At 38.0% G+C, this 12279-nt stretch overlaps 1 protein-coding gene across 2 annotated transcripts; it reads left to right on the top strand.

Moving 5' to 3' along the window:
* The first annotated feature begins 666 nt into the window (after positions 1–666).
* Positions 667–1848, top strand: LOC124461219. 2 transcript variants are annotated; one of them, XM_047012781.1, is made up of 3 exons: positions 667–898; positions 982–1527; positions 1581–1698. In XM_047012781.1, exons 2-3 carry the CDS (start codon positions 1163–1165, stop codon positions 1648–1650), a joined length of 435 nt encoding a protein of 144 aa, XP_046868737.1. In that variant the 5' UTR covers positions 667–898; positions 982–1162; the 3' UTR covers positions 1651–1698. The 2 variants fall into 2 exon arrangements, with proteins under 2 accessions (XP_046868737.1, XP_046868736.1); XM_047012780.1 differs by having other exon boundaries at positions 982–1848.
* Positions 1849–12279: the final 10431 nt, after the last annotated feature.

The following is a 12279-nucleotide window of genomic DNA, read 5'->3' on the forward strand; positions in this document are numbered from 1 at the left end:
CGGCAACCGATTCGCTTACCAGAACGTTAGAGGACTGAAATCTAAACTTCCTAATCTCTATGTAGATAGTCTTTCTTTTGAGCATAACATTCTAGCTTTTACAGAGACGTGGCTAAAACCTGATATTGCTGATGCATCGGTTTTTTCCACAAACTTTTCTATATTCAGACGTGACCGGAGTTTTCGCATAGGTGGTGGCCTTCTGATAGCTGTTGATGCAGCTTTATCATCTGAAATGATCCAATTTTCTAGTACCCAGGAGATTGAGTTTGTCGGTGTTAAAGTAAATTTTAAATCTTTTAATGCTTTCATTACTTGTTCCTATATTCCACCACTGTCAGACATGGTGATATATTTAAATCATTTAGAGGCAATTCAGTTTGTCTCCTCTTTAGTTTTTAGTCAGACATGCTCATAGTTGTAGGTGATTTTAATTTACCCGCTTTAGCATGGTCACCAACAGATGAATGTACCATGTTGGTGCCCTTTTTGTCACATGACTTTATTGATGGCCTTCTAGGCTTATCTTAATCCCAAGTCAATCCTGTCTTAAATTCTGGAAAATCGTTAGATCTTATTTCTGTATTGGATTCTTCTTATTGTGATGTTTCTAGGATCGAACCAGTTCTTCCCGAAGACAAATTTCATCCTACATTAAATTTAAACAGCAACATTACCTCGCCTCCAAAGGAGAAAGAACCAGAATTGCTGCTGTTCCCATCGAGAACAAGCCTGGTGGCTCCAAATTTTGAAAAACCGAAGCCGCTTGCTGCAGGAACTAATTTAAATGGAAAGACGACAAATTCAACAAATGTTTTACGAAAACGCGACTTATAATCAGGCTTTCAATCAAGTAAAGTCCTTTAATGATAATGAGAATGAGAAAATGAATGAGAATGTGAGTTATTTAAATAATTGGCCCATTCATGACGACACAAATAAAGAGAATCAAGAAGGTAACAATTATGGAAACATACGTAGATTTCTTTAATACTGAGTCAAATTTTTGATTCTGGGCAAGAAATTAAAAGAGAAATTCTGCACAGAAGCGAGGACAACAGTAGTTGTTTACATGTCGACTATAAACCCAATTCGGATAATCAAGGAGAACCAGAAATTTGTTTTAATTTTACATTTGATAATCTGAATAATGAAATAGTCGATGCCAACAGTACATAACAATATTAATGGCATTGTGAATATAAATGATGTGAATGTTTCCATAAATATTGATTTTTCGAATCTTGTACTGAATACGCAAACAAATGATGAAGTGGTGAAAGGTAAAAAATTTGATATACCATCCGATCTTGATTTAGATGCTCGTCTACAAGCTGAATTGGACTCATTGCTACCGTCGATGACATCTGAGGAATCCGAAATAGATGCTCGCCTACAGGCCGAACTTGACTCTTTGCCCTTCATCGAGGTGGATAATACAGATCCACCTCCCCTTGGTTCAGATCCACAAAATTGTGCACAAATCTCATATGCGGCAGTGGAAAATGAAGTGCCAGTGGATGAAATGCAAGTACCCCATAATGACGCTGATTTGGATAATCCAATATTTGTTCCCTTAGTGGGTGCTCCGAACACAGATTTTCTACAACCGATGCGAACTTTCGGGTATTTCCGAAACGGTCACGGTGAAGATATTCCCGTGTCTTTTGTTCTTGGACCAGATGGTTTGGTGACCAATGTTTCAATAATTAACATTGTTCCAAGCGACTTGTTCAGTCCATAACGAAGAAATCAGATAACAGATTCACTTGTCTATTGGGTAATGTTAGGGGATGATAAAAACTTTCGATAATAATTTTGCGATAATATTATGGAATCACAGTTTTTCACACAAGTTGCAAGTCGCTTAAATATGTATATTTATACAAAAATTTATAAAGTTTAAAATACCAACTTTAAACAAAGAAAATACAGAGCTTTATGGTTTTTTTTTTGTCGATTTATGAGAAAGGCACGGAAACTATTTGGAAGCAATTTAGTTGCCAATTGTAGTTGTAATTGTCCCAAATGCCACACAACATGGTCTCTGTACAAATGGTTTCATTTGAACATAAATTAACGGAGGAAAGTTGGCAGCTCCGTTTACGTATCGAATGGAGTTCCGTTTTGAAAGAAATCATTGCCCTGGCATTGAATTTTTGGTCGGGAGGGGGGTCTGTGTGGTAAACGGTAAATGATAATCACAGAAATGACCCTGCAACATGTGTGCGGAAATTCGCGAACGCAACTTATGGTAGTTAAAAATTTTGACACTCACAAAGGTGTATCCAAAAAAATTAGAGCCGAGATTCAAAGGGCCTTTTAAAATCGTTAAGTGCTTCGAAAATGATCGATACGTTGTAAGTGACGTCGAATTTGGTCTATAGCTATAAATCTATAAGTCTATAAATGTAAATGAAAATTATGTTATCGAAAAAGGTCAGTATGTTAAGCAAAGAAATAAGTAAATTGAAAAACGCTAAGAATGACAACAGTACACACAGCTATAATACGAGAACCAATAGTCGTCATAAAGAAGATCAGGTGATCCTTACTGTCAGAATGGCCGAATTGAAGCAATATGTATTAGTATTAAGTATATCTTACTCTTTCCCCCAGTGCAACATGTTTAGCCTTAAGTATATCTTACTCTTTTCTTTGTTACAACTTAGTTTTAAGTTTTATGCAGTGGTACAGTAAGAGAAGTGTGCTGTCTCACTTGTTAGAACAGAACAGAAAGAATTAAATAAAAAGAATGAGAGAGAGCCCGAGACCTTTCCAACAAATGCAAAACCGTGGAAATCGGTTCTGGAGTTAAAGCGTCAGGCAGGAAAACCCGACCTATTTTCATATAGTGTAATCAAAAAAAATTTGTTTAAAGCAAAGTAAGAAATTTTTATTTGTAAGATGTCAGGTACTTACGAATTGTGTTAATGGATTTTACATATATCGAAGTTAGTATTTTAAGTATCGATTGTTAGTATTAAGTTGACTCTGGAAAATATCGGTATGCGGCCTAAGGCCACACTGGAGAGTTCCTCCTTTTTCCTCCGGCAACGACCAAACGAGACAGACGCAATAGCTGCGCTGCTCCCAATTAATCTCTTGCCATCGCTAATTATACTTATCTTTTTTAGAAAATAAATACCCTATTTATATTATATGAAACAAAAATATTTTCAAAATACCATTCAAGAATGGTCACTAAAATTTTATGTACGTTAAAATTATTTCTAGTTTCGCTGAAATCCTTCCTTATGCAAATCGCCCAAAAAAAAATTCTGTTTTTTCCATGGTGCTGATTGCAACCAAACAACAACATTGACGGAGTTTTACCGGTACAACACTGCACTCAGTTATTGATAGCGAAATCCACACGATTTATACCAATCGGCTTGGGCTAGAGGTTCTGACAACTTTCCTAACATTTGGGTCAACACACGATTCCCACGCGCGACCTGTCCATTGGCTTGAGAGGCAGCAGTCGCTACTTTAATGTTGTCAATATTTCGGTTTTCTACAAAATCAGCAAACTCAAACAACGTAAAACACGTATCTCTGTCCGATAAACTCTTCTTGGTCGGCTATATTATTCAAAATGTTTTTTTAACGCGGCGATAACTTCTTTGGTACTAGTGTAATTTACGGGATACAATTTAACAAAGGACGGACGTGTTTTTTTGCGCTTATTAAATTTTATTTTTTTCTCGCAATTAAATACTTTTCTATAACTTTTAAATTCATTATCGGTTTAATAATAATTTCAACATCCGAATTTTATTTTCATTTCGTGAATTCTTGCTGTCGCTTTTGTGTTTTTGTTTAAATTTAAATAAATCAAAACTTACAACAATACTTGCATTAGCGATGTTGTTGTTTTGCTTATCTCTTTTGCTTTTGTGTCTTTACCGTTTTAACTAACTCTCGCGCTCTTGCGTACAAATTGTTGTTGCATGTGTTCAATTTGACGCGCTCTCCCGCTCTTTCCTATTCTTGTTTGATTTGCGCTCTCGTCTTTTGCCTACCAGCGACTCTGTGATGCGTTTTTTTTTTTGTGTATTCCTACTTATTAATTTCTTTAGTTCTCTGCATATTAACCCTTGTGTCAGAACTGGTCAGTATATTCTTATACACAGATTATCTTACCTTTACAATTTTTATTTTTTTTATTTTTTTATACCTACATATTTTAAATAAATTTAACTTTTTGATAAAATGGTTGTCTGCTCAAAAAATAATTGCATAGTTGCCACTAATACGGTCGACTCCCATGATTATATTCTTTGTTGGTTGTGTGACAATGCGGTTCACGTTAAGTGTGCAGGTTACACAGGCAGAATCAAGGAGTCTATTGCTAAAGGTGGTGGCTTAAAATATGGATGTGATGCTTGCCGGGAGGTCGAGAATGAGATGCGCTCTTTCATGAGGCGGACTAGAGATAGTTTTGACACTTTAAGAGCAGGTTTTAACAAACTCCAAGCGGAGTTTACTGCGGTGGAGACTCAGTTCAGATGTTTATCGCTTATGAATGAGTCTCCGAAACGTAAAAGGACCAGTCCGTGGGGTGTTTCTGTATCTGTAGATCCGCCAGCGTCTCTTATCGTCCCCGACCGGTCTCATGGACCGTCCACTCCTAATGTACAGCAATTGATATCGTTTAAGAGCCCGGTTGTGGATGGTATTAGTAAGGAATTACCGGTATCACCTGGGAATGATCTTTTAAAAACGATGCCTATTGTAGTGTCCGGGCAATTACCCACTCCAATGGAAATTGCCGATAGTTCTAAAAGTATCGAGGGCCCCGTAAACAAGTTGAGTGCTGCAGTGGGTGACTTGTCCAACGTTACTGCTGCGGCTGACGCTTCGCTACCACCAAAGAAACATATATTTGTTTCTAGGCTAGACCCTGTTGTCACATCTGATGATGTTATAGCCTATATTCGAAAGAAAGTTAACGTCTCGAAATTAAAATTAGTTTTCTGCCAATATATGTCGAGAAGATTTTTGGCCGAAGCATATAATAGTGAAGGAATGTACTGTAAAAAAGAAAAATCGGCAACCGATTCGCTTACCAGAACGTTAGAGGACTGAAATCTAAACTTCCTAATCTCTATGTAGATAGTCTTTCTTTTGAGCATAACATTCTAGCTTTTACAGAGACGTGGCTAAAACCTGATATTGCTGATGCATCGGTTTTTTCCACAAACTTTTCTATATTCAGACGTGACCGGAGTTTTCGCATAGGTGGTGGCGTTCTGATAGCTGTTGATGCAGCTTTATCATCTGAAATGATCCAATTTTCTAGTACCCAAGAGATTGAGTTTGTCGGTGTTAAAGTAAATTTTAAATCTTTTAATGCTTTTATTACTTGTTCCTATATTCCACCACTGTCAGACATGGTGGTATATTTAAATCATTTAGAGGCGATTCAGTTTGTCTCCTCTTTAGTTTTTAGTCAGACATGCTCATAGTTGTAGGTGATTTTAATTTACCCGCTTTAGCATGGTCACCAACAGATGAATGTACCATGTTGGTGCCCTTTTTGTCACATGACTTTATTGATGGCCTTCTAGGCTTATCTTAATCCCAAGTCAATCCTGTCTTAAATTCTGGAAAATCGTTAGATCTTATTTTTGTATTGGATTCTTCTTATTGTGATGTTTCTAGGATCGAACCAGTTGTTCTTCCCGAAGACAAATTTCATCCTACATTTAATTTAAAAATCTAACTGCTCTTGCTTTCACCATTACTTGGTTCGAATGAGTTACCTCGGTGCTTTCGTAAGACTGACTTTGCCAGCCTTAATGAAAACATTGCTACTACCGATTGGTCTTATCTGTACAATTGTAGAGATATGAACTCAGCTGTTCGCTTCTTTTATGATATTCTGAATTCACTCTTTGATATCTATTATGTTACTAGTTATATTCATGGGTTAAAGTCGAAAACAGACAGCTTGAAGCATTTACGGCCGGATGAAGCTTGGTATATATGTATATTATAGAATTAACAGATAAATCTGTTGGTGCGTACGTCCGGACGAGGAAGAACGAGGTAGAAATATAACACGATCATCAAAATAAACACTCAATGAAGGTTTACTTCTGAAGAGTATAAAGTTTTAAGTTTTGAATTTTTGTGAACATGACAGTGTTGTACCTGTCGCTTATCGTCGTATTGGAAATCCCTACCTTTTCTCCAACGGAAGTACCTGGACCTGAGATTTTTTCAATGGGCGCCTGAAATTGCATAATTTCTTTGCAGGTCAGACTCAAACGTCTGCACCTGGAGCCAACGGTCGTATGGGAAACTTTACCTCCTTCTCAGCGGAAGTACCTGTGAGTGAGGTTTTTGTCAATAGGCAATAGAAAAGCATTGCGCCATTTCAATATTTGCACGTGCAGATCAAGAATGATGTACCTGTAAGCACGATTAGGAACAACTGTTTCAGGTTTCGGTCAATGGACGTTGGGAAATAGTTGCATATAGTGAAGTTCACTGATTTGGAATTCGCACACGATTCATTCAAAACCTATCTTCAAAGTGTTAACATCGTGTTCTGCCAGTGTTTAAGTGCCAAATAAAATATTAAAGTGATTTTTAATTTTCCAAAAAGTAATACATAGTGGTGTAAAGTGAATAGTGTTTTGTGGGATTGCAAAATTATTGTGTGTTTTGAGTGCTAGTGAGACTTGTATGTACATATAACCTTTTTTATCAGATTTTGACTTTTCAAGTGTAGTTTTTTTTGTGTTATTTTAATTATGCCACGTATTAATAGACTTTCGGCGTCTCAGCAGTCGCATAATAGGAGATTAAGGAATACACTGAATAGGAGCGTTCTTTCATAGGTAGAAGCAGAGAGGCAGAGAAATTTAGTATATCAGCAAACGCGTAGGGCAAACTTAAGTGCATCGACTAGCGCGGGAGAACAGACTCTTGATAATGTTCGTCGGTCTACTCGTAGGCGTTTACATTAACTTTAGGTTCGTAGAACAAATTCGCAATTCATTAGGGCATAGGGTACGACGATCAAATCCTTTGAACAGACAGACAGAACAGGCAACAAATACGCAGAGCCGATCGAATTGTAGAAGAGACTCAAACTATAGGGAAAGGGAACAAGCAGAAAATACACTAGGACATAGGGTACGACGATCAATTCCATCGAACAGGCAGGCAGAACAGGCGACAAATACACGACGGCGATCGAATCGTAGAAGAGACTCAAACTATAGGGAAAGGGAACAAGCAGAAAATACAGAAGAACAAAGGGTACGACGATCAAATCCATCGAACAGGCAGTCAGAACAGGCGACAAATACACGACGGCGATCGAATCGTAGAAGAGACTCAAACTATAGGGAAAGGGAACAAGTAGAAAATACAGAAGGACATAGGGTACGACGATCAAATCCTTTGAACAGACAGACAGAACAGGCAACAAATACACAGCGCGGATCGAATCGTAGAAGAGACTCAAACTATAGGGAAAGGGAACAAGCAGAAAATACAGTTGAGCATAGGGTACGACGATCAAATCCTTTGAATATATACCGACGGAACATAGAAAGAGAGCAAGATATAAATCGTAGATCACAGGATAGAAGAAACGAGCAGCGTAGGGCGATTGAGCGGGCACGTAACACTCTGGCACGCCGAGGTACAAGAATTGCAGCCCAGATGGACAAACGCGCAGCTATTAGAAACGTTAGCCAACGAGTAAGTCAGCATAGGAGCGTTAGTGAAAATAGAATAGCAGAGAATACTAGAAACGCCTTACGTAATAGACAAAACCGTGCGAATACTCCTAGGGATCCTAGTAATCCAACACATCGACCTAATTTAGAATTTTTGTTGGATAAATTCAATAGAATAGTGAAGTTAGGCCCCAGTCAAATTTGCTACTGTTGTAAGGGTCTCTGGTTTCCCCATAAAGTGAAGGTAAAGTCTCGCGAGTTCTTAGAAAATAATTATGACTTTAGCGCTTCGATTTTTGAAATTGCTAATCAGTTTCCTCCTACTGATGGCAACTTCACATTCTGTTCCACTTGTTTTGCCCATATTTCAAGAAACACCCTGCCCAAGTTGCCATTTCACATGGTTTAGATTTCACACCACGTCCAGAATGTCTTTTAGATTTGCGAAATCGAGAAGAACGTGTCATTTCTCCTCGTCTTCCTTTTATGATAATTAGGGCAACAGGCCACGAGCGTCAAAGCACAATTAAAGGAGCTGTAGTTAATGTCCCAATTCCTGTCGGTAACATAGCTACTTCGCTCCCACGAGCATTTAATGATACCGAGGTTATCGAGCTCCACCTCAAACGTAGAATGGAATATGGTCACGATTTTATGGCAGAGACCGTCAGACCCACTAGAATCGAAAGGGCATTTCGATTTTTAGTTAACACAGAGTTGTATAGGAAACATAATATTACAATTAATGAGCAAAGGCTTGATTCTTATGAATCCGAAGTAGTTCCATTTTATGCTAGTGAGGAAGATAGGGTTATAGGGTTCTAAAGGGTATTCGCACTTCACCAGCTCATTGGGAGGATGAGAAAAAAAAAGTTATGGCAATGATTCGCCAATTCGGACTTCCCACTTTTTTTTATAACTTTGTCAGCTGCCGAGACAAAGTGGACGGAGCTGCCTTTTATAATTAGGAAAACAGTTGATAGGGTAGACATAACAGAGGATGAAATGAAAAAGCTCGGCTTATTAGATCAGATCCAGTTACATGTGCGAGGTATTTTGAACATATGTAGGTATAGAGAGTTATTAAAAGTTATGAAAAGTCAGAGAGGCATTTTCGGTGAGCACTTTGTAAATAAATTTACAAAATTTACACAAATATGGGCGTGTTGAGTTTCAACAAAGGGGCTCCCCCCATATTCATGGCATGTTTTGACTGAAAGATGCCCCAATAGTCGATCTAAGCAACGATGCTTCGATACCACCAGTTCTAGCCTTCATCGACCAGTTTGTTACCACAGATGTAACAAATTCAGAATTAGCTCCATTTTTAGTTTACCAAACTCATAGTCACAGTTTTACATGCCTCCGAAAAGTTATAGGGCAAGAAATTTCTAGATTCGGGATACCCAATCCTCCAAACAGAGATCTTGAGGCCAATTTCCGATGAAGCTGAAAATAGACCTCGTCATCGAGAGAATTTTCAGCGGATTCAAAAGTTTCTCAACACTAGTTTTTCTTCTGACATTATTTTTCACTTGAGCGATTTCGAAAACTTTTTGTCACATGAAAATGTGAACCTCAGCTATAAGAATATAAACTTGCCCTAAGGTCTAGCCTAAAAAAGCCGCAAATTTTTCTGAAAAGAACTTTTGCCGAAATCAAGATTAATGCATATAACAAGCACATTCTTTCTATGCAGAGGGCCAATATGGACATTCAGTTCATATTGGATCCGTATGCTTGTTGCAGCTATATAATTAATTATATAAATAAATCCCAAAGAGGCATTTCAAAGCTAATGAGGGAAGCTGTTGCTAGTGTTGAGAGGGGGAATTTAAGTATTAGGGAAAAGTTGCAATATATAAGTCACAAATTTATTTGCGGCACTGAGATCTCTGCTCAGGAAGCTGCCTATTGCTGTTTAGGGATGTGAATGTCCCATATAAGCCATAGGGATAAATTTGTCAATACTAGTTTACCAGATCTTCGAGTTAAAATGCTCAAATCTAGACAGCAATTGCAAAGTTTGCCTCAGGATTCAACTGACATCTTTGTTAAAGGGCTACTTGACCATTATGTAGAAAGGCCAAATATTTTTGAGGAACTCTGTTTAGCGGATTTTGCACCCAATTATGAATTTAGCGTTAGGTCTCGTCGCAATACTAGCAGTGAGGAAGAGGGAGAGGTTATAGGAGGTAGTATTGCTTTGCGAGATGGTAGTGGCTTTATTTATTTATTTATTTATTTACGTCAACTAACACAGCAGTCGACGAAAAAGCTTAAGCTAAAGACAGATAGTAATTAAATGAAGAAGGTAGCTTAGCTTTATACACAACTAAACATCCCCGGCCCGGTGGAGGTGTTTTATTTGCACAAGGTGCCAGCTATGCCCCGATTCACAGCCAATGTGGCCAGGGATGAGTTGCAGCCAATCCAAGTCCAGAATATTTCATTGGTAGATGATTAAAAAGAGATCTACAGTATTTCGCTGTAGATGATTAAAAAGTATAGCGCGAAGAGAAGTGATAGAAAGATGAGGAGAGATAAGGTGAGAAAGGTTGTTAAAAGATTGGCAAAGAACACGAAGAGGTTCGTGAAGAGAGTAGTTAGTCAGACATCTACTAAGGTGAATAGGAAAAAAGTTTCTGGTCCGACGTGAGGGAACACAAAAATACAGCGTATCTAGTAAATTGGTAGAAATGACTTCGCCGTTGACTAGTTTATGGAGAAAGAGAATGCCAAAAACAAGCCTACGGTTATAAAGTGAAGGAAGATTAATAAGAAGAAGTCTATCAGAATAAGAAGGTAGGCGAAGACCCGGGTCCCAATTTAGACCGCGTAGTGCAAACTTAAGGAATTGCTTCTGTACCGATTCAATACTACGCTGGTGAACATCATATTGCGGGTTCCACACTGGCGAGCAATATTCTAGAGTAGGGCGAACTAACGAAGTGTATAAAACCTTTGTTACATAGGGATCATCAAATTCTTTGGCCCAACGTTTAATGAAGCCGAGAAGGCAGCTTGCTCTGTTGACGATTGAAGAAATATGAACATTAAATGAAAGTTTAGGGTCAAACATAACGCCTAAGTCTTTGAATGATGGAACACAATCTAACAGAACAGACTTAATAGAGTAATGAGCTAGGAGCGGAGACAAACGACTGAAAGTCATAAAAGAACACTTAGAGGCATTAAGGTGTAATTTATTAACGTGGCACCAATCACAGAACGCATCGAGATCTGATTGCAAGTACTGTTGGAAAGAAGGATCATTATAGGAATAACAAATCTTGACGTCATCCGCAAACATGAGCACGCGTGAATGCGCCAAAGCCAAAGGCAAATCATTTATAAACAATGTAAATAATAGTGGGCCCAGATGACTGCCTTGGGGTACACCTGACGTAACTCGAACAGTTTTAGATATCGAGGAACGAAAAGACACCTTTTGGGTTCTGCCAATAAGATACGACTTTAACCAACCCAATAATTTTGGTGAAAAACCCATGATGTTAAGTTTCGCGAGAAGCAAAGAATGATCAACCGTATCAAAAGCCTTACTGAAGTCAGTATAAATAACATCAGTTTGACACTTTTTACGGAAGCCATGGTGTACAAGGGTAGTCAATTCTAAAAGGTTGGTAAGCGACGAACGACCTTTCATGAAACCATGCTGACAAGGAGAAATAGTGGATCTGGATAGATGTTGAAGAGAAGACGTAATAATTTTCTCAAACAGTTTAGGTATTGCCGAAAGTTTGGCAATGCCACGGTAGTTGGAAACATCCGATTTGCTACCCTTTTTAAAAAGCGGAATAATAAATGACTCCTTCCAAATATCAGGAAATCTACAAGTCTCACTCGATATAAAGAATAACCGAGCTAAAGGCTTAGATAGGGAAATAGAACACCTTTTAAGGATGCAACTAGGTATATCATCAGGCCCGGGAACGAAGGAAGACTTCATAGATGACAAGCTAGAGAGAATACAGTCTTCAGTAATACTGGGAAAAAACATACAATTTAAATGTGGGATTGAAAAGGGATAGGGTGTGGGATCCGAAACAGTAGTAGAATATGTCGACTGAAAAAATTTAGCAAACAGATCTGCAATATCTAAATCATTATTAGCAGACTGGTCGTTAAGTCTGAAGGTGGAAGGTAGGACATTAGAGCGTCTTTTGGAATTGACAAAGTTGTAAAATCTTTTGGGGTTATTATAAAATTCAGCCTTACAGCGAACGAGATAATTGTTGTAGCATTGAGTATTTAAGAGACAAAATTGAGATTTGGCTATACAATAATTTGCATAGTCAAGTCGCGAACCAGTTTTTTTAAATCTTTTAAAATATCTCGATTTAATGTTACGAAGATTAGAGAGCCTACGTGTGAACCAGACTGGCGAGCTGGAGACGGTAGAGACATTCACATAAGGAACGCATTTATCAATTAGAGAATTAAGAGCAGAATAGAAAAACTTCACTGCACAATCTATATCGCAGCACTCAAATAGAAACGACCAATCAAAAGAGAAAATAAGGCTGTTAAGAAGATTGAAATTTGTTTTACGAAAACA

Source organism: Drosophila willistoni, unplaced genomic scaffold, assembly GCF_018902025.1.
Source record: "Drosophila willistoni isolate 14030-0811.24 unplaced genomic scaffold, UCI_dwil_1.1 Seg271, whole genome shotgun sequence".
Taxonomy (NCBI): domain Eukaryota; kingdom Metazoa; phylum Arthropoda; class Insecta; order Diptera; family Drosophilidae; genus Drosophila; species Drosophila willistoni.